We start from the raw sequence: 23,483 nt of genomic DNA, 5'->3' as shown, positions 1-23,483 counted from the left end.
CTACAACATATTAGTAATGTGAGAATGAGTAAATTTCTTTTGATACTCCTTTTGAAACATTTTGAAGTACATACTCAGTTTCAGTGAAATATGTCTCAGCTCACAAAAGGAAAATAACTCCCAAAATCATGATAAACATTGGTGGGGAAATACATTTACAAGTATTATCTTTTTACACATCCAAAATCTGAAGGACAGCTGGCAGTACTTACCAGGATAGAAATTGTAAGGACCAATTGGTATGCAGTTCCAATCGCACCTCTGAGGTTGACAGGAGCAATTTCTGACAAATACATAGGACAAAGTCCAGCATTTAATCCATTGTTGATGCCAATCACAAAGCGACCAGCAATGAGCATCTCATATGAGCTGGCCATCTTACAGAACCCAAACAGCACAGCAGCCACAATGGCAAAGATGTTGTTCAGGAGAAGACCACCCTTACGTCCAAACCTAGAAGAGGAGTGATCATCAACAATAACACTCGACTTATTAATATGAGTTTCTATCTTTAAATTTCAACAAATCAACATTCAAATACAATTAAAGCTTTTGTAACCTCTACCTATCTTTTTTTTAAATGTCAGATGAAATAACAAGATCAACTTAATGCCCTAATCAAAGCAATTAAATACATACATATATATATATATATATATATATATATATATATATATATATATATATATATATATTATCCCAGGGGATAGGGGAGAAAGAATACTTCCCACATATTCCCTGCGTGTTATAGAAGGCGACTAAAAGGGAAGGGAGCGGGGAGCTGGAAATCCTCCCCTCTTTTTTTTTTTTTTCAATTTTCTAAAAGTAGGAAAATTGAATATATGCTGCAGCTCTATGGAAGCTAGCCACGAATACAGGTCATAAGGCATTGTGATATGTGTGCATCTATGTGCAGGTGAGTTTTGAGGGCACCATCTACTTTATGGTAGTTGCATCATGGGCATAAAGGGTATTGGGATATGTTGAAAAGTGTTTATAGTGACGTCCTAGCCTTTCGAAAGCAAATACAATGAACTGCAAACCGCTCAAAGCAGAACACTCAAAAGTCATTGGCTGCCTAGCTACCACAAACACGAAATGCCTTTACAACGAAAGGTCCTACCAACAGAGACCCACCTCAACAAGCTCAGCACTCAATTTGTGTTACAGCACCAGACCCCTTCCATCCAAACCCCTGTATAACTACCAAACCTAAGGTAGAAGTAAAAAACCCACCCCTGCCTCATTTCCATAATCTCTACTAAGAGATTCTTCTATCCCCAGCAAATATAACACTGACACAGGACATACACAATGAACCAATCCAACAAACATTAAACAACCTCCTAACTCAGTCTTACACTCTTAAACCTACCAAATTTACATACACCCAGCAGAAACCACATTTCCCAAAGAAATACAAGTAATTCTCTGGACATCACTCATCACTACAATACAATATTACAAACACCACTTCAACATGACAAAAATCATACTCCATGGTGCAACTATCTCAAGACAAAACATCAAGCACCTACTATTAATTGCCCCCCATCCTGCACGTCGATATACAATTATAAAACTTTATGACCTATGGTTCCAACTGGTGGACGAGTGTTGCACGACTCTTATTGCAAGAGGTATGTGACTTGTCAACCAGCTCTTGGGGTTGAGCTTACACCAACTGCCACAATTAAGATTATAACCTATGCAAGCTCAATCCTGTGTGGCCCATGAGTACCTTATGGTCAGCAACACTAACCACTACAATACTATAACATTTTTGTTATATTAATTTTTAATTCTATTCCTAACAACAATGGGCGAGTTAACATGCTAACAGCATCAGTTCACACAGCCTCAAACATATCTAGACTACTTATGTGAAAATAAATAGATACAGCGATTATGTATGTATAACAAAACTTATTGTTAGTACTTCATACTTTTTGCTTTGCACATTGTAGATTCACTTGGTGAGACCAGTCCCTCCATTCACCAAACCATCTCTCATAAAATACACTGATTAATCCCATACAACTTAACACGTACACTAAAAAAATGACCCTGTAATTTGAATATTCACCATTGTTCCCCTCTCCTGTATACAAACTACCTGCTGCGATTGTCACTTTGCATACCTCCCAACCCAAAAACACCCGACATATGCCGTCCTATCACCAAACACAACAATCCCTCAAAGTACTTACTCCATGTACTCTTAACCTTTTCTTAGTCTTTTATCATTTCCTCATTTGCCCACTTCAACAATGCTCCCATTTGTTCTCTTGTTTGTCTGACACCATTAACTTACATCCAAAAGATTTTCCTATTCTCTCTGAAATTTGCTGATACTCGCTCATGCCATTTCATTTGCCCTCTTTTTCTTCCCCTACACATTCCTTTTGACCTCCCTTCTTTAAAGAACCCTTGTACATTTTCCAGTTACATGAACTCCTTCCCTGCAAATAACATCCATTCACATCTCTTTCGCTAGGTACTTAATTTCTTCACTTCACCACTCACTATCCTTTCCCACTTGCCATACACCTCTCGCACTGTCAGCACTGCTCTAAATACCTTCCATTCCTTACTCCTCTATCTTCATGTATTCTCATCTTTTGCCATTCTACACTTCATTTTACACAAGCCTCTTTTCCACGTATAAGAGGGCAAACTAACCGATCTGCAAAGAATCCTGTTAGAGCTCCACCGATCATGCCGCCGATGCAATAGATTGACACCATGATAGAGATGAGAACGGTAGCTCCCGCATCTGTCAGGTGCATTTCAGTTCGGTCATAAGTCGTCGCGTTCATCCAATTCTCTATGAGCTGCAGGAAGAAAGAAAAACACGTCATGAGACCATCAGTACGAGACATTTTTTTTTTTTTAGAAAATACATCAGTATATTATTCGCTAAAACATCTAAACCATAGCAGTACTATAGAAGAGAGTTAAAAGATATGCATGTCCAAGAAACTGCAAAAGAATCAGGGTACTGAATTTGGTCATTTGAGGTGCCATCTAATGATGAGGTCACGAGTGCAAAAGTATGTGTATGGCACTGAAATTGGGTTCAACTGAGGGTGTAGGTAATATTTTCAGGGATTTGAAGATCATTGGTAGTGGAGGTGAAATACTTAGTCGGAGGATAAGGTTTAGACAGGGTCTGGTTAGATGCATGATAAGAGCTTGTGATCTCTGTCCAAGCGATAAACTGATAATGGATAACATTTAAATCAGTAAATCTGACACAAGTTCATGACTTACCCGTAAAGGGTACAATTGGCAAATGTGCATTTTATGTTTTAATTCTTATTTTAGTTACCCATGCACCATCACTATTAAGGAAAACGTACTTGTTATAGATAACTATGTCAAGTATACTGCAGCCATAATGTTTTTCTTTAACAGTCAAAAGCCATTTGGTGTTGGAAGCATCTTAGCCGACGGCACTGTTTCAGTTAAAGAATAATTATCATGAAATCCATTATTGCTGTATGACTGCACATTGGTAGTGGGAACAACTAACGGAATTTATATATTAAAAAATTGCTGTAACGGATTCAGACGAAAATTCCTCACGAGACTTATTTAGATGAATGACCTGACCTTTTTTGACATGAAACTAACTTGGGATGGAGTAATTCACCACATTTTATACATCCACCTTAGAGTCCACTACACGACAGTTACACATGGGCCGTCCTGTGCCAGTAATGGCACCCCGAGCACATACACCTGACCTCTGATAGTAATGGCACATCCAAGAATGCTAACCTCAATCTTAGCAAGTGTTACACACACACACACACACACACACACACACACACACCTGACCTTAACTCATGAAGAACCAGTTCTATGTCGACATACAGAAACCAAGAACTGCTGCTCTGGACCCGATATCTTGTGTCGTAATCACTCCTGGCACTACGTAAATCTACTGTGATAGTTAAATTACTGCTTTATTATTTAGAAGCCGATTTTCTTCCCCGGGTATTCGGGATGAGTGTACGTACATGTTGCACCACTGAGCGTTTCATGTTAACTTAAAGTGGGATCACTGGGCACTGACCAGTTCACGCGAACCCTCCAGTCAATGGCCTCCGTGCTTGTATTAGTTTCCCATGTAAATAATAAAAATCCAACAACCAGAGCACGCAATAGTGATTACACAGGTATTCTACTTGTACCATCATAACTACATAATAAATTGTGACAAAAGTGACGTTTCGAGATAACAGGTCAAGGGAAAACAGCAGTTCCTCCAGCGTTTATCTACAAATGAGGATTTCACTACATAGTGAGTTTGTTGATATTGTTACATTATTACTCGTTTACTGCCTAAAAGAACACTGTGATACCGTCTTAAAACTAAAGCCGTCTAGAATAATCTAGTGGGAGGGGTTTCTAGACCAAGGAAAACAGCACGGAAATAAAATACATCCAAATATAGTAACCTGTGCTTCTCAACACACACCCCTAAAATGCTACCCAGTGATTGGCTGAGAGGACGGGAGGTGCTGCCAAGAGAAACGGTGCCTCACTCCCGCGTCTGGCAACACTACATCTACATGCCGCCACCTACAGATAGATAACCCTGAACTTGTTCAATTCATTTATTTTTTTGGTATATCTATGTGTTGTTCTGTCACAGGAAATTGAGACTGACTAAGCCAGTCAGTCCCCACGCCTTTGTAAGGTGAATCCTGCATTATCAAAGAATTCCTTAGTTTAAACGATTCTCCACCACAGGAGGCGGCCTTGACATCGTCTATACGTACGTGTTTCATAATTTTCTGTTCACAATTTTTCAGTCTATCTGAATTGAAAATTTGATATACTCGATACCCCTTACCCCCCAAACTGTGAAGATACACATACAGCATAACACTGACGGCTCTCCTCCCAGATTCACTGATCTTTTTAAATCAGTACAAGTTCCATGTTAGCTTGGGTTGTCTTCTGAAAACTTACTGCACCGTGCGATGCTTTCAAGTCATTCTGCTGTGAATGTCCTTATATCTGCATACACAACTACATCATCTGATGCGTTATTCTGAATGTGTGTGATTACCATTTGTGGGTTACGGGAAAGGATTTTACACCTGTGTTGCCTTGTCCCTACCTTGCATATAAATACCAGTGTTTAATCCTACACACACACACACACACACACACACACACACACACACACACACACACACACAAACCTAAGCCAGATACCCAATCATCGATCAGTCTCGAGGGGAGGATGAACACCTAGATTGGGTGTTTGCTAATATGGTCTCTTTTGAACCTCTTGACTTGAAAGAGGCCTATTATTTTCACGTGCTTTGGTGGTGTATACGTTTTTTAATCAATTAAGTTTTCGAAGCACCACAACTGAGCATATCTTTCATTTTCCAATTTTCTAAAACTGTTAAGACTTCATTTGTACAACATTAAGCAGACGTGTGCCGTCATACCCCCAGTTAGATGTTAGCCTGTGTTAAAGAGGTGAGCACGAACGTTTACATGACACAAGTTCATGCTTTCCACTGATATCAGATGGCAGGAAGAAATATCAAATTTCGGATGGCAGTAAATATATCTGTGAACTCCTAAGATGAAATGATGTTGTTTAGTACATGCAGTTACACATGCACAAAAACGGTCGAATTTTTATTAATTTGAAACTATTTTCACAATATAAGAACAAAATTTGTAATCTCTTCTACAAGCCATTTTCACACCAAGCACAGTGACTCACTAAGAGCGCTCGTGACCACTGCCAAACGTGGCAAGCGAGGGATGCAGGATATTTATATGTTCACATACATAACCACAGTAACCAGGATAAAACGGACGGTGTATGTCGAGGCCACCTCGCTGTCTCGTTGATTACCGCGAGAATTATGTTCCTTGTTCTGTTGCTACACCACACATGCCGCCGCTACATTATTGACATTCAACCATCGTGTTTCACAATAACGTTGCTTAAATACTAGATAGGTGTCCGCTAGCATTTCCTGATCTGAGCAGCACTGGCTTTGTATTATCTCAACAGAGGAACTAACCTTCATAATCAACATACAATATGTACTTAGTTTTATATGATTGACCAAACTTATATCACGTCTCTATATCAGTAACTGTGGCCTAGCCAAGATGATTTTTCTACATTATATGTGACGTTTACAACTTTACTTATGGTAGCATCGGGCCTAGACGAAACAAGTGCCTTAGAGAAAATTCATAAATGGCTTTTATTACGATGCATTTCACTAGAATGATCAGAGGAGGCAATGTGAGCCGTAAACTTGTCTCCATCTGGCAGCTCGGAGCGAAGATGAGATCACAGCACAAGAGCTGCTGGTCTGGCGACAAGCCGATATTTATAGCAACGAACATGTATGCGTCTGATTTTTCTTCACACAGCTCATAAGAATGATATTCATGCGTCGGTTACTCTTGGGTGTAATCTCGGTTCCTTGATGAGGTAAGAGCTTATTAAATCCATCCATGTTGCCATGTCCTTTGAGTTCTGATAATCCATCCATGTTGCCATGTCCTTTGAGTTCTGATAATACATCCATGTTGCCATGTCCTTTGAGTTCTGATAATACATCCATGTTGCCATGTCCTTTGAGTTCTCATAATCCATCCATGTTGCCATGTCCTTTGAGTTCTGATAATCCATCCATGTTGCCATGTCCTTTGAGTTCTGATAATCCATCCATGTTGCCATGTCCTCTGAGTTCTGAGATTTATTCTGGACAACCGAGGGTAGAGACACGCGGACTGTGTTAATTTATCTAGTTTCCATAACAGATTAATGTTGTCAATAAGGAAATGTAACAAACAAGCATTCGGAATTGTTGGTCGGTATATTGATTATGAATAGCGAGTTATTAGTTCTTATAGCTGAAAAAAGAAGCAAGGAGACTGAAAATCAACTAATTGCATCTGAGTCTCGAGCACAAACTCCACATGCGTTGTGTGAGATGATCACTGTCGTTTGCGTGTTCTATAATCATATAACCGTAAAGGGAGGTGCGCTAAGATACATATTCGCATATCACTTCGGCTACTTATTCTTCGTTGTTCATCTTTCCTGACGAACCTGTGTATCAGTCTGCCATAACATAACTGTATATGTAGGGACATGGCTTTGCACATACGGGACCTCAACGCATACATACCCTTGCATTTATAGCATATTGGCTTTTCAATATTCGAGTGCTAAAAAGATGTAAGATTGTTTTTGAAAAAAAAAATGCGCAGATTCAGATGAGATTTTACGGATAATCAAGGTAGTGACTCAGGAAATAATCTTTTCATAAAAACTTAAGAAACTGTTTTCGAGATAACTTATCATACAGCTGGCAAGTTATGTGGAACACCTGCTGCCACTCGTTTGGCAGACTCACTTCTTAATAGAGGTGAAGGTCTAATGTTTAAAATACTGTCAGTTAATCTATTAATCTAAACATATTTCTGCGAATACAAGGGTTAAAACATTAGACGGCTCCTGTTTCCCTTTGAAGACAATGAACGACGATAGAGCAGCTTACAGATCCAGTTCAAGGAGCCAACACTGGCAATGACTTGCTCGTCTTCGTCCGGTAAACTTCAGCTTATAATACTTCGCTAGACCACCATATTTTTCCTGATCATCATGCTTTTCTATCGCACCTTACTGCTTTATTTCCCATCAAGTTAGTAAGAATTACATCAAAGCTGGTAGTAAACTTGTACAGACGGGTTTACGCTACACTAACCGAGTGTCGTATAGAAACCGGTTGTGGTGTATCCTTACACTGGCTTAAGGGGAATGAAGCTTCTGTCCCGAGGCTCGTGTCCGTCAAGAGAAATTGTGGCATTTTACTCACAACTGGAGAAGCTTCATCAGTCCTCTCACATTCTTGACAACCGAATAATAGCAGGAAATCTGGCTTTAATTGGTGCAATTCTTCGTAGTTTTTATGACTAATGCAACAACTTAAGTGTTCTGGGTTATTAACAAGATGGACAGTGTGTCGTGGCAAGGGTGGTGGCAGGCGGTTATAAATGCGTGTGTGTGTGTGTGTGTGTGTGTGTGTCGTACGAGCAGTGGTGTTAGTTGTGAACTACAGAAGTCATATAAAGGACAGGATGTTGATGGGGATGAAAGTGAGTGCTGGTGGACGTTGAAAGTGCAAGTAGTTGCAAAGTTCAGTATGCGATGATGGTGTGTGTTGTGTGTTGTGTGTGTGTGTGTGTGTGTGTGTCACGGGAAGAAAATTTACGCTTGTGTTGTCCCGTATCTTAAATTCATGAATACACACACTCTAACCTATGCCAGGCACCCATTCACCGACAGCTTCAAAGGCTAGGATGAACAGCTGGGTTGGCTATGAGCCAATAGCCCGGTCTGAGACTCGAACTCAAGACCGTTAGACGGGTAATTAGCAACGCAGACCACAAATGTTAGTGTGTGTGTAAGTTTGACTGTGTGAGGGAGTGGATGTACAGTCGGGAGGAACAATGTGTATGATACTTACAGTGAGCGGAGCGTTCACCACGCCCAGGTTGTAACCATGCTGGAAAGCAGAGCCGAAGGCGGCGGCCGAGATGGCGAACGCCAGCCGAGGGTTAAGTCCCTGGAAAGAAAGAAATATAGTTTTAATCTTCCGCCATCACAACCACACTGCATAATCTTCCGCCATCACAACCACACTGCATAATCTCCCGCCATCACAACCACACGGCATTAGTTCATTCATAACTTACACACGACTTCAGATCATAATCATCAAATCTCAACACTCAAACTGCTTCCATACTGACAATATGCAATACTTTATGTACATTACTCTTGAAATTTGAGGATGTATAATCACCTAAAGCTATAAGAGCGAAGGCGCATATTCACCGCACAATTCACTGTCTCCAGACACTTCTCTGTCACTAAAAGGTCGTACATGTTCCACCTTAACCAGCTCCTAAATCCCTAACTAAATTGCAACCTGAACCTGGTCGATTTGACCATTTTGCACTTACCCTTCCATTACCCACGAATTAACTATTCCACAGGTGCACAACACAAAAGCTACAACCACTGATACGTTTGTAGTCTTAATCATAAGAGTTATTCCACCAACATGACACTATGAAAAGTAAAACGAAGGCTAGTGCTTGGGAGTCGGGTAGGAGCAGGAGAGGGCGTCCAGACGTTCAGGGCTGGCGGCCAGAACTATGTCGTTGGCCTTGAGTTAACAGTTAGTCCCGAGAGAATCAATTTCTTCTTTTTTTTTCCTCCATACACACCTGGTGACACCAGAGGGTTGGGCCAGCAACATTATACGAGAACGTACACTGTGTTCCACGCTGCCTGGAGACCTGGTTAACCAAGCAACAGACAAGGAAAAACGGCGGGGATTTGCAACTCCGGAAATGTCGTAATGCAACAGTGTGGTGACACATGACGACGACTGGGCACTGGTTTCTTCTTTAATATATTTCGTGAAGAATTACACAACTTTCAAGTCCTAGGAAACCTTCAGCTGTAGTCTGCCAGTCCTGCGGAGGCTACAACTGTAGTCTGCCAGTCCTGGGGAGGCTACAGCTGTAGTCTACTAATCCTTAGAATACTGTAGCCTGTAGTCTGCCAGTCCCTGGAAGACTAAAGCTGTTGTCTGCCATTCCTGGAAAGGCTTCTAATCCTGGGTACAATAAACGCTGACTACCTTACACTATGATAAGACAGTATTTCCTGATCCTTCGTTATCTCTCCTACAACCTCGTCTTTCCGCGCACCTACAACCCTATCTTTCCATACATTTACAACCCACAACCCTCGAAAAGCAGGATACTTATACAACCTTCTGTTAAACAGCAAAGTCAATTATTTTACCCCAGGATGAAGTAGGTATGCACTACACGCGTATAGGTCACCTTGTCAGTTACGTTGCCCTTCAAACGGGCAAACTGTTCATCATATAACAAAAACAAAAGCTGGATACGAAAACCAGAAGAGAAAATCATTTTGACGTTGCCGATAAGATTTAAGGAGTCGGGTTTGCAGATGCCTAGCGAGAAGTGGTTTGTAAGTGTGACGGGTGCCAGACTAGTGTGAAAGCAGGGTGCCAGGATAGATTGACGGGTGCCAGATCAATGTGAGAGGGAGCCAGGTCAGTGTGACAGTTGTAACGCTCAGCGTGGATGCTTTTAATTAGTGCTGTATCAGTGTCGTCAGTGTGAGGAGTATGAGGGAGTGTGCAGGTCAGTGTGATAGGTGTGAGTGTGTGGGATGATAGTATCGTGTACAGAGAAGTGTGAGGGTGTCAGGGCAGCGTGGCTGGTGTACGGTGTGTGGGTGAGGCAGCGAGGTCAGCTGTTGGTGCGTCTGGATGACGAGACAGGTGCAAGTTTTATGTGTAGTGCAACGTCACAGAGGGAGGGACGTGAGTGCCACTTGCTGGGTATAGGGCTACCCGCTGGGTGCTAGGATAGGGCCACATGTGGGTACTACAAAAGGGCCACATGCTGGGTGTTCAGTGAGGGTTATATGCTGGATGCCGGCCGGGGATTAGGGCCACATTCTGGGTACCGGATTAGGGCCACATTCTGGATGCCGGGTTAGGGCCACATTCTGGGTACCGGGTTAGGGCCACATTCTGGGTGCCGGGTTAGGGCCACATTCTGGGTGCCGGGTTAGGGCCACATTCTGGGTGCCGGGTTAGAGCCACATTCTGGGTGCCGGGTTAGGGCCACATTCTGGGTGCCGGGTTAGGGCCACATTCTGGGTGCCGGGTTAGAGCCACATTCTGGGTGCCGGGTTAGGGCCACATTCTAGGTGCCGGGTTAGGGCCACATTCTGGGTGCCGGGTTAGAGCCACACGCAGGGTGGCTTTGGGTTACAGGCTGGGTGCCAGGCTGAGGCCACACGGTGAGTGTGTTAAGGACACATGGTAGCTGCCAGGTTCTTCCCATCGTGGTAAATGCTGGCATCAGAGAGCCATACCAAAACAAGACATCTTCCCACATTCCCTCCTCACCTTAGAACACTCAACACAGTCTTGCATGTACCCATGGAGCAGTACGGCAGGAACAGATATTACAACTTTAACTTCAAAGCAGCGTAACTTCTCTGAATATATCTACAAATACCAGCATCTCAGGAGGGAATATCGGAAACGTTCGTTAGTTCGGCTAAAACATCGAAGATTCAGATGAAGATCTCGCCGCTTGTTTTGTTATTACCGTAAAGAGTTTTCGGTTGCCCAGAATACCTTCCCTTAATAGCTGCTCTTTTCAATGGATAAGCCATGGATGTGGCCATGATCACACTCATTTCAAGTAGTCTGAAGACTCCCGGCTTCGGTGTATTTCCAACTATGCAGTTGTTGGGCAAGATTACATACACCCATGCTAAATCACCACGGTATCACGAGATATGGTTACGTTATAACACGCTACAAAAACAACTTGCATGTTTGATGAACAGACGCATCTCATAAAAATGGAAGAGATAATCTTTTCATCTCAGCTCTATACATCACTCGTGTCTCCACCCGCCGGCCACCTAGGCTGTGAGGGAGTGTGTGGCCGACAGCCAGGCGAGGTCCTCGTGACGACCGCGTAGCGCTGAGCTACGTGCGTCAGGCAGCACGATAGGTGAATGAAAACAGCCAAAAGTCTGATAATCCCACCGTACAAACTTTTATGAACATGAAATCATCATCAAATGTCCTACTCTCGGTTGCTCCACTAACATGGAAATGTTCCTCAAAAGCTCAGAGGTCGAATTCCAAGACCAGGCGGCTACGGTGAGGGGAAAGTCTGAGCTAATGAAGACCATCTTACACAAGTAGGATTACAGTCATTCTAAATACGATGATATTTCTTCAATTATTTATAATTCTTTCGTTGTAATTTTCACAAAGAATTCCGTCATAAATAACCAACATCACACTGTTAGTTTACCATATTCCAATACCCGCCGGAAGCCGACGTACATCCCTTGGGCCCAAGTTCATGGCTGCTACACATTCGTCGGTAAGATAAGCGTAACCTTACAAGAAAAACGATGCTAACGGAAACATTAAAAAATTACGCTCATAACGAACTGGAAAACACAAATTAGCAAATTTTACTGCTATTTCTCATGGTTATTTTGCTGTAAATTTCAGATAACAGTATTCATAGACGTGAGTTCCAATGTCATATGATGTTCACCAGCGGAAGAATGTTGCGTCAAGTCTTCCAACACCAGACGCCCAACAAAACGCACAGAAAATAATCTACAGAAAATCAGGAAATGGGAAGCATAATGACATGTGGTTCTTAGGATCACAAAGTGAGGCACTCCCTAGTCCATTATACACTAGCCCTGCCCTTGTAGTCTCACTTACAGGATGAGTGTCAGTGCTGGATGCATTGTTCCCTCCCAAATCCTCACATTACATGCAACCTATCACAGCGTCGTGGCGATGCGCTGGAAACGTAACACTTGGACAACACAGACAAAGCAACTCTTTTCGGTTCCCGTTTCCCCTCTTACTCCACCTTGGATGACTAGCATTCTTTCACCTCCTGATGCTCCTCTTACTAATCCTATGCCCCTTCCCGCATTCACCTTTCAGACAGTCTGAAAAAACATTTCTCTGGGCACAAGCAAGGCTTATGGTCATGATGGCATCCATCCTCGTGTAATGAATGTGCCTCTGACCTTGCACCTGTCCTTGCTCGTCTGTTCCTTGTCTTTAAACACCAGAACTTTTCCTTCTTGGAAGCATGTGTTGATACATCTCATCCCTAAGAAGAGTAACCGTTGTAACCCCTCGAACTATCGTCCTGTTGTTTTGACATTTACCATTTCCAAAGTCTCTGAATCCCTCCTCAACTTCCACATCCTCAGACATCTTGAATCGCACAGCCTTCTCTCTGATCACCAGGGTGGCTTCAGTAAGGCGAGATCCACTGGGTGATATTCTTTTCTATCTTACTAAAGTGTGGTCATCAACTCTAAGCTAAGTCTGCCTCTTAGAGACTAGGAGTTCTGTTTAGATGTCGAATTTTCTTTTCTTCTGAACAGCTGCTCTGTTTATACAAAGGATTGATCCGTTCTTGTACGGAATATTGCTCTCACATCTCGGGTGGTTCTCGCTCTGTATCTTTACTTGACAGAGTTGAATTCAAACCGACATATAACTCTCCCAGGATACCTTCAAAACTGACCCGCTTGCCATACGCCGTAATGTTAGCTGTTTGTGTGCCCCCACCACCAGGTAGACCACGCAATACTCGGCAAGATGCTGCGTCACATGATTACTGTGTGGCCATTGGCAACTTAAGGGTGGGCCGTTTTGATAACTGTTTCTTTCCCTACACCTCAAAGCTTTGGAACACTTTACCTTCTCATGTCTTTCCCAATAACTATAACATGGCACAAATTAATAGGTTTTTCACTTCCTCTAAAATTCGCAAATGCTTGTCCTAGTCTTATTTTTCCCTTTCGTAATTCTTTCAATATTTCAAAATAAAGACCCGGCCTTGATGTGGACTTCTGTCCGTGATTGAAGCCTACAACGTAAAAAAAGAAAAATGTCAAGAAAAACTATGTGTTAAAACTCGACCGAACAGTCACTGGAGAAAGAACGACATTGCGACACTTGTTCAAACCAATCAGGTGTAGGCTAGCGACCACCTGTACACACCACCAGGTGCACATGTGTGTGTGTGTCGAACAGCACAGCACCACCGCATCATGTGTGTGTGTGTGTGTGTGTGTGTGTGTGTGTGTGTGTGTGTGTGTGTGTGTGTGTGTGTGTGACGGTATACGAAAAAGTTAAAGGAGAGTTGGCCTCCGACGGAGATACCCGTCCTAGCGGTGACCGTGAGATCCCTGAGGGAGCTAACAGAGAGTCGGAGTGATACCCTTGCGTGGCCCTGAAGGGGTTAGGAGTCACAGGGACACCATACCGACGACCCTGAGATCCCTGACGGAGTTAGCGGAAGACCACAACCATACCCTTGCGTGACCCTGAAGGGGTTAGGAGTCATAGGGACACCCTGACGGTGACCTTGAGGTCCCTGAAGGAGTTAGATGAGAGTCTGTCCTATGAGGGATATCCTACTAGTGACCCTGAGACCTAGGGATGTGTCAGCGAAGGATCATACCCTACGGCCGCACCGTGAACGTCCTGACGAGGCTCCTCGCGCGCACAACCAGTCAGTAAAGTTCAAAACATGGAATTCACATCCATGACTTCCTCAGGACATCAGCGAGATCATGAAAATGAAATACCTTCCAAGTGTGTGCTTAATACCTTCCAAGTGTGTGCTTAATAATACTCATACGATACACTACACACTTTCTCGGCGAATCCTTTTTCATTTCTAGACACAATACAACAATTACAGTGACTCAAACCTTTGTACTTCCCCCTTGATTTCGTTCCCAATAATGTTTTATTCTCAAAGTGCTTTAAAGTTATTCACTTCACCTTCTTTTCAGCTTGAAATCATTCATGACTCACTGCTCTCATTCATGTATGCACGCCGAAATGTCAAATGACAAGGTTACTTCTCATTCGCAGCATCCACAAGATACGGGCAAATTCATGACTGTCTATTATCTCAAAAGACAATTTCATTTCATAATGTCTCATTGTAAGAAAGAGTCCTGGTGTGACCCAGGACGTCTCACCTAGAGATCCTACAGCTCTAAGGCCAAATGCATCACTTCCAATAGCCAGGAAATGATGGACTCCCTCGGGATGAGACGTTCCCTGACAAGACTGTACTCCCGCCAGAGATGACTTTTCACTCGCAGTGTAACCTCATGGAGTGAGTCCGGTAACACTGGAGTGTGAGTCCGGTAACACCCCCCAAAGACATGTCAATGAACTTAAACGTGTAAGTTCACATCTTAGTCCAGTCCGGGAGACGAAAGTTCACTTTGAACACTGACTATCACATCGCGTCCGCTGGGCAGATAAATCTGGCCACAACTCGTTGTTTGAGCGTTGATCCTGGTCGGGCCCGACATCCAGCCGCCAGAACCTACTTGCACATCTTCGAACCACTTAAGCTAATACAGTTACTCACTGTGTCGTCAAACAACAGTGAATACTTATTGGAATACCGTCAGCTTCCTCTGTTTCAGCCTCCCTCTATTAGTTTGTGGTCATGGCTTGGAATCAGTGATGTTTTCTTATTATGACGACTTCGATCGCTGAGGAAGACTACGATGCGGTCAGGTCAAAGGCCAAGCCAGCATAAGTAACGGCTTGTTTCGTTGCACTCAACGATGGTACAGTCAGACTCGAAGTTAACTCAGTGTAACAGATGGATGTACAACACCCTCTTTGGAATGAGTGAAGAGGAGGAGGAGGAGGTGGGTGAGCGCGGAGTGGAGTGTGTGTGTAGCGATGCTGAAGTGTCTTGTCAGCCGCGCCGGCAAACCCAGCGCTGATGCAATACCTTCCCGTCTCTCGCTCTTCTCCACCAACACCCATACAATCACACACATTTCTAAACACTACTTTCCCGCTCTTTTTATATTCCTCGATTTCCAGCTTCACTCTCACTTGTATCTAAATCACTAGACTCCAGCTCCTGCTCCGCTCACATCTTATCGCTTATCTCACCGTCACACAGTCACACCTCGACCTATCTCACACCTTCGCCGCTGTGAAACACAGTCTTTGCTATCACCTCTCTTCCTCCCTCAGAACGTTAGGGTCTCACACAACCCTTACTCACACACACGAACACATTATCCCAAATGCCTCCCTTCCCTCTCTCACTGTAACACCACCGGCTGCCCAACACCTGTAATGGCGCCAGCGGCTGGGTGAGTGGACATACCGGCAGAACAAGAACTCTCTCACTGGCTCTCACACCTTATGCTACACACTAATATTAACAACAACCAGGATAGGTTCTCTTACCCCAATTGTGATGACCACCATCGTGCTTTTAAGATATTCCCGACGAACACAAAGATGTCGGAAAAACTCTTCAGGTTAAGAACTCCCTCACGGTCTCGTAAACTCTTGTGGTTCTTCTGAAATCCTTTCACTAGTGTTTCACTAAGTTCTCTCTGAACCTCCTCTTGTCCTCCGATAGTGTTAACCCTCTACTGTCACCAGTCGAGTGTCTAGTAGCAACTAAGCCACCGGGGAGGTGTGTTAGCCTCATAAATAGCCAAGCTCGCGCGAGGTTGCCAGCAAGGGCTGGGGGGGCTTGGCTATGACGTCAGGTGGTGGGCGGAGCTTCTGGGCCATGCGGGCTGAGAGTATCATTGCCGCTTCACACGCCCGAGGCTGAAGGTTAATAATGCGTGATTTCTATAGGACGTGTACGCTCAGGCGGAGTAGGTTATCTCATAAAATGGACGCTGGTGTGAGTGAGAAAGAGGCCGGTACGTGCAGGATCTTGGCTTCATCCAATGAGGCGATTCATCGCCAGTATGACAAGCATCACCTGACCGCTTGCGCGATCACCCATCATTATATTTAAGACTACGTGAGTCTCTGGTGCACGACGGCACGACCCGACCATATAATGGTCTGGCCTTTAACCCTTAAGGGTCAGACCAGTGGCCGGGCCTCCCGTCATACCCTAAGACCATGGCGTCGTACTCAAAGGTCGTGACGTCACGCTCAAGGTGGTGACGATCTCGATCGATCGCTGTGGGGGAAAAAAGGGAGAAAAAAACTCGTGCCAGGTGTTTCCACGAGTCGGTAAAGATCATGGCTTCTAAATCGGTGTGACGGAGTCCGCGTGGGTGTCAACCTCCCAGAAGGCATCTCTTTATTATATACAACTCGTGATCGCCGTGCCTAAACACGTGCCGGCGCCGCTTGCGGCCGTGAACTGGCAGCGATCACCGCAGTACCTCGAGGAAGACGAAGAGGAGGAGGAGGACAGGCCATCGTCGGGAGTCCGCCAGGGTGGCGGGAGGACGCCGAGAAACTGGTCACGCATCACAGCGTCTGAGGGCGTGACCCCCCCCCAACCCTGAAGCCCTTAACCTGCACCTAGAACTTACGTCAGTTACGGCCTTTTCCCCTCCGTATTTCGGGACATTTTACGTACACCAGGTCAGGTCAGCTCCTGCTGGTGACAGTGACGGATGATAGGCTGGTGAGAAACCCTGGGACGTACACCAGGTCAGGTCAGCTCCTACTGGTGACTCTGGCGGATGATAGGCTGGTGAGAAACCCTGGGACGTACACCAGGTCAGGTCAGCTTCTGCTGGTGACAGTGACGGATGATAGGCTGGTGAGAAACCCTGGGACGTACACCAGGTCAGGTCAGCTCCTGCTGGTGACTCTGGCGGATGATAGGCTGGTGAGAAACCCTGGGACGTACACCAGGTCAGGTCAGCTCCTGCTGGTGACAGTGACGGATGATAGGCTGGTGAGAAACCCTGGGACGTACACCAGGTCAGGTCAGCTCCTGCTGGTGACTCTGGCGGATGATAGGCTGGTGAGAAACCCTGGGACGTACACCAGGTCAGGTCAGCTTCTGCTGGTGACAGTGACGGATGATAGGCTGGTGAGAAACCCTGGGACGTACACCAGGTCAGGTCAGCTCCTGCTGGTTACAGTGACGGATGATAGGCTGGTGAGAAACCCTGGGAGTCTCTGGGGAAGGATGAGGTAGCAGGAGACGTGGTGTTCCTGGACGAGATCAGCTGGTGGTGGTATAAACCTTACCTGTGGTGGACACAGGAGAGTCAGGCAGGGGGGGACTGGCAGGAGACTGGCAGGGGACTGGCAGGGGACGGGTTATAGAGTGACAGGGGACTGGCTGGAGAGTGGCTGGGGACTGGTTGGGGAGTGGCAGGGGACTGGCAGAAGAGTGGGAGGGGACTGGTGGGAGAGTGACAGGGGACTGGCTGGAGAGTGGGAGGAGACTGGCAGGAGAGTGGGAGGGGGCTGGCTGGAGAGTAGGAGGGGACTGGTTGGAGAGTGGCAGGGGACTTGCTGGAGAGTGGCTGGGGACTGGCATGTGGTGGTGGTGGGGGGGGGGGGGGAGATGGGCTGGGGTTGGTCACATCCGGGAGGTACAGATGGCACCATCTGTGTCACGTCCCGGGACGCAGGTGGTCACGGGGCGGAGGGTGACGGGAACAATGTCCCTGGGCGGCAGCTTGAGGCACAAGACTTCCCAGTCACCTGGTGCAGCCAGACGGTCACCACCAGGTCACACCGCCCTACTGAGGCCTTCTCCTCCTCCTCCTCCTGCTGCGACATCCACCACCACCACTGCTGCTGCTGCTGCTGTGACATCCATCACCACCACTGCTGCTGGCTGTGACATCCATCACCACCACTGCTGCTGGCTGTGACATCCACCACCACCACCACTGCTGCTGCGACATCCACCACCAGAACACAAACTCATCATCACCACCACAACTGCTGCTCAGGTTGTTACTAATGCTATTACTTCTTTGCTGCTACAACCACTACTACTACTACTACTACTACTACTAATGATAATAATAATAATAATAATAATAATAATAATCATTTTATCCTGGGGATAGGGGATTAAGAATACTTCCCACGTATTCCCTGCGTGTCGTAGAAGGCGACTGAAAGAGAGGGAGCGGGGGGCTGGAAATCCTCCCCTCTTGTTTTTTTTTTTTTTTAATTTTCCAAAAGAAGGAACAGAGAAGGGGGCCAGGTGAAGATATTCCAAAAAAGGCCCAGTCCTCTGTTCTTAACGCTACCTCGCTAACGCGGGAAATGGCAAATAGTTTAAAAAAAAAAAAAAAAAAATAATAATAATAATAATAATGATAATAATAATAATAATAACAATAATAATAATAATAATAATAATAATAATAATAATAATAATAATAATAATCAGTGCTGTTATTTCTCTTATATACAACAAGTGTTGGTCTCGTCTGTGTGTAAGATGTGTGTACAACAGATCTGGGAAAAAAGAAGTTTCTCTAACACCAGACGGCTGGCTACACGATTAATTTTCCTGGTACCTTGACCCCCTCAGATCAAAGGTCTTTTTTCATACCCAAGGGTCGTAAGGTCATGCTCAAGGACCGTAACGTCATGTTCAGGGGTCGTACCGTCGTGTTCAGGGGTCGTTCCGTCGTGTTCAGGGGTCGTTCCGTCGTGTTCAGGGGTCGTACCGTCGTGTTCAGGGGTCGTCCGTCGTGTTCAGGGGTCGTCCGTCGTGTTCAGGGGTCCACCTTACATCTGACCTGGTCAGTGGCACTCACAACTTGACCCATACCATATTACCAATGACGTCGACCCACATACACACACACATCAGGTCTGCGTCCTGTGGGCAGCTCCTGAGACTTTCCTAGAATGAGTAAGTGTGACGAGGGGCGCGGCCAGGGTGACGCAATGTTTGACGTTCTACCAAGACCTTATCACCAGCAGTAGAACATTCCCCTGTGTCCCTCCCACCACGCAGGGGAAGGTCAGGGTTTCCCAAGCCTGAGGCTCAGGGGGATGTGTGTGTGTGTGTGTGTGTGTGTGTGTGTGTGTGTGTGTGTGTGTGTGTGATTACATACATGTGTAGACCAGGAGATAGAGAGTATTACACTGGTGATGGCCCGACACCCCTCCGTTCATACTTCTCCTGCAGTGTCCTGAACCCTTAAATATTTTCTGCGTCACTCATCATATAGTTGGTTCCACTCATACATTATTGCATCACTACAGAAGCGCTTCATCTCACACATTCTCTGCGTCACTCATCATCTGCCACAGAGTTCGTTCCACTCATCCATTATTGTATCGCTACAGAGGTGCCTCCTCCTCTTGCCTGACTGTTCTCTTCCTCACCTTCCTCACCCGGTATCTAGGGCTTCCAATCCCTCTTTAACCCAGAGAAATGTTCCACATATTCCCTGAGCAACTCATATGTTGTTACTATATGTCTCCCACTGCTCTATTTTCTCCTCACGTGAGCGAGTCTATTATGACTGCTCAGCTCTCACTTTGGCTCAGTTCCTGTACTTCGGGTGCACTCACTCGTGACTTCCTTTGGCCCTCCTCCAGCAAATCTATTTGCTTCCTGCAGTGAGATGAAGAAACCTGGGGTCGCAATCTCCAGTTTAAGTCTAACATGCGGATGAGTGAGCTAGTGAGTGAGTGAATGGGCTAGTAAATGAGTTAGTGGGTCAGTAAGTGAAAGTGGTTATAACTACCCATTCATCTATATGTGATTACGTTATTTGTAACACTAGGAGAGTGTTTCAGCTCGGGTGGGCCCCCATGTTTCGAACATTTTCTACTGTCCTACAGCTACTTAAACAATTATATACCATCACAATTTACCACATCGCCACTCAATCCATTCACCCACTACCTTCACAAGTACTTCCTCATATCTTTCTTCCTAGCATATGTTTGCTGAATGTCATCTTATGGCTTTGGCTGTTGTCCTCACAAACTTTCGAAGATCTGTCACTATCGACACCGTCGTACTGGCGTAGAAAAATAAAAGTTGATCAATTCATCCATTACTTTTTTTCTTCTACGGTGTGTAAATATAATGCCAGTAACATCTACCTGTAACTCCTACCACGTAATTCTGATGATATCTTTGTTGTCCTCCTCTGGATCTATTCTATTATTTCTTTACGATTCTTTAAGTTCAGTAACCATGCTGGAGAAGTAGGTTCTAATTTTGGCGTATTATACGAAGTGCATAAACAGTTTGCTGATCAGTTTCCTTATCCATGCAGTCCTTAACACTTGGCCAAGCACAGTTTGTCTCCTTTACACTTCTCCTGTGAGGGAGTTTTTGCGAAAGTCGTGGACGATATCGACTTTCAAGTTTCTCTCACATACGAATTCATGCAGCATGATTTATTCACACTGAGGCCTTCTCTCACTGTGTCCCATCCTCATTACTGTACATTTACTCGGGTTAAGTTTCATACTCCACGTACCAGACCAACTTTTGAGTTTGTGCAGCTCCCCTTGTAAGATGGCACAATCCTCACTCCCTCATGACCTTGGCATCATCAGCAAACATATTCAGGCTTGTGTCCAATCCTTGTAGCAAGTCACTTACACAAGACCAAGCGCTTCTGTGATCCAGCACCCACGTATGATACACTCTTGTCTCGTGAATCTATATAACATTACCTGCGTTGGTGAGGTAACATCGAAGATTAATTAAATGACTGATCGTATATGGTTTCCGGTAACATAATGTAACGAATTCAACGAAATAACACAATGTAGTTATTCCCTCATGTTGGTAATACCTGTATGAGAATACATTTGTCACATCAGTGGGTGCAGTAACATTGAACTAATATGAAAGTACGCCGTACGTAGTCTAAACATGACCCAATAGGTCACATGCAATATCGGTGACTGAAGGGCAACAAGCAAGCACAGCGGTCAAACAACCCAACTAAGTAGTTTCTCGCGCCCGGAGTCCATATGTGCGTGGAACACGAGTGGGAAGCAACTCTGACGTAAAAAGGTAATTGCTTGATGTGGAATTTCGGTGAGAATGTGACGATATCACGAGGTAATATCGTGACAAACGCAGAGAGATCAGGCTTGTAACGCCAAGCAGTAGATCATTCAGTCTTGCCAGTTATCTAAATGTTTGACAAATCCCTCATCATCTTGTTATTACAGATACGTGAAGCAGACCAGCCATCACGACTGACGTAGATGAGTAAATGACCACAATATTAATCTGAAGTCTTGTGAGACAACTTCCCTGCAGGTCAACTTTCCCTCCAGTGATTGCCAACTTTCTTCTGTAACAAAATTCTAAATTTTCCATCAGTGGTAAGTGATCAAAGTTAAGTTTGGTGTTTGGGTAAAAATGAGAAGTGGTAGAATGATTTGTGTGAGACATCTATCATTTGTGAGACTGTAAGTCTTCCTACAATATTGTGAGCAAAGTGTCAAAATGTGTTAGATTACAATAATATAACGTCATGTGTTCAGTCAGTGTGGACTTCGTGGACTATTTTTGCATTTAGCCGTTTAAGGGTCGACGTGTTGCTGCCAGTCAGCGAGAGCAAGACGTAATGGTCGTCCTTCTGGAGTTCGACTGGGGACGATGTGACGTGTCGTGAGGTGAGGCTTGGTGAGACGTGTTGTCCTCCTTCGCTTTATGGGTAACCTGGGGCTCGCCTGAGCACGTCAGCGGCGTCGGAGACCACCGTGTCGTTACGTCGATGGCGCCATGATTGAGGACGAAGGCGGCGAGGGTCAGCTGGAAGGCCCTTGTATGGAACCCAAGACAGGCAACACTGTACACTTGGCATGACGTAGTAACACTTGTCATCAACACCTGGTTACGTCATCCCTGTACGCCTGTGTGGACTCAGGCAGCTGTACGCGATGACCGAGTGAGCATGTGTGACTCTGTTCAGACGAATTCGTCCATGTATCTGGGAATTAATCTTCAATTAATATCTTTTAATAAGCGATTCGTTATCAGAATTGTCAAGTCTAGTGATGCCTAAGGAATTCCAGTCCAAAGCGTGACCCTGTGACTTAATTCTCAATGATACCGTTCTGAGATGGAGTTCTACACTCTACAACCTTCTCCATTACTGTACATCTTCACACTTGTGTATAGTCATCACATTCACGATTGATTCATTCACTTGCCTTCAGTCATCCACCACTCTTAATATACGAAATATTTCTTTGCTTCTTTTCTAACAAATGTTTTGCTCAGTTTCATACTGTGGTTCATTTATCCTTGCACCTTTCGAAGATGTTTTCACTCGTGATTTCGTCAAACGTATATATAAAAAAGATAAAGGTATTGATCAGGTCACCCGTCTATCTTCTCTCTTCCATGGTCGGCAAGCTTAAGGACTTGAACCTTCTACTATTACTCAGCTGTAATCATTGTGGTACCATCTTACTGCACCTCCCAGCAACCTCAGTGGTAGTTCGTTGTGCTTCTAAGGTACGGTGACCAAACTCGAGGAACATATTCTGGTTCTGAACCACTGCAGGAAGCCGACAGCTTCCTCAGTACCTGCTCGTCTACATAACGTGAAGGCGAAGGTCTGGCAGCACACAGTTTGTTGTCTTCACGATTCTCCTACTGTGAGACTCAGGCGGTAAGGTAGGGACGATATACGCACGATAAGTTAGGGACGACATACGCACGATAGGTTAGGGACGATGTACAGACGATAGGTTAGGGACGATATACAGACGATAGGTTAGGGACGATATACGCACGATAGGTTAGGGACGATGTACAGACGATAGGTTAGGGACGATATACAGACGATAGGTTAGGGACGATATACAGACGATAGGTTAGGAACGATATACAGACGATAGGTTAGGGACGATATACAGACGATAGGTTAGGGACGATATACTGACGATAGGTTAGGAACGATATACAGACGATAGGTTAGGGACGATATACTGACGATAGGTTAGGGACGATATACTGACGATAGGTTAGGGACGATATACAGACGATAGGTTAGGGACGATATACAG

General features: G+C 44.8%; 1 protein-coding gene and 1 long non-coding RNA gene across 5 annotated transcripts in view; one reads left to right on the top strand and one right to left on the bottom strand.

Annotated features, from left to right (window-relative positions):
- Positions 1–23,483, bottom strand: part of LOC139748987 (solute carrier family 2, facilitated glucose transporter member 1-like) — a 495,836-nt gene that overhangs the window by 8,685 nt on the left and 463,668 nt on the right. For 3 of the 4 annotated variants that reach the window (XM_071662343.1, XM_071662350.1, XM_071662359.1), the window contains 3 exons: positions 8,532–8,630; positions 2,683–2,834; positions 213–453 (listed from right to left, as the gene is read on the bottom strand). In XM_071662343.1, the coding sequence (XP_071518444.1) occupies positions 213–453; positions 2,683–2,834; positions 8,532–8,630 (492 nt within the window). Of the gene's footprint in view, positions 1–212; positions 454–2,682; positions 2,835–8,531; positions 8,631–15,926; positions 16,149–23,483 lie in introns of those variants that run through there. The other variant, XM_071662369.1, reaches the window with a different exon arrangement.
- Positions 16,292–22,691, top strand: LOC139749005 (uncharacterized). Its single transcript, XR_011712862.1, has 3 exons — positions 16,292–18,415; positions 21,633–21,788; positions 21,986–22,691. It is a non-coding gene; the product is annotated as an uncharacterized lncRNA (long non-coding RNA).

This window comes from Panulirus ornatus, chromosome 1 (assembly GCF_036320965.1).
Source record: "Panulirus ornatus isolate Po-2019 chromosome 1, ASM3632096v1, whole genome shotgun sequence".
NCBI classification, from domain to species: Eukaryota; Metazoa; Arthropoda; class Malacostraca; order Decapoda; family Palinuridae; genus Panulirus; species Panulirus ornatus.
This window is presented reverse-complemented; position numbering and strand designations above follow the sequence as displayed.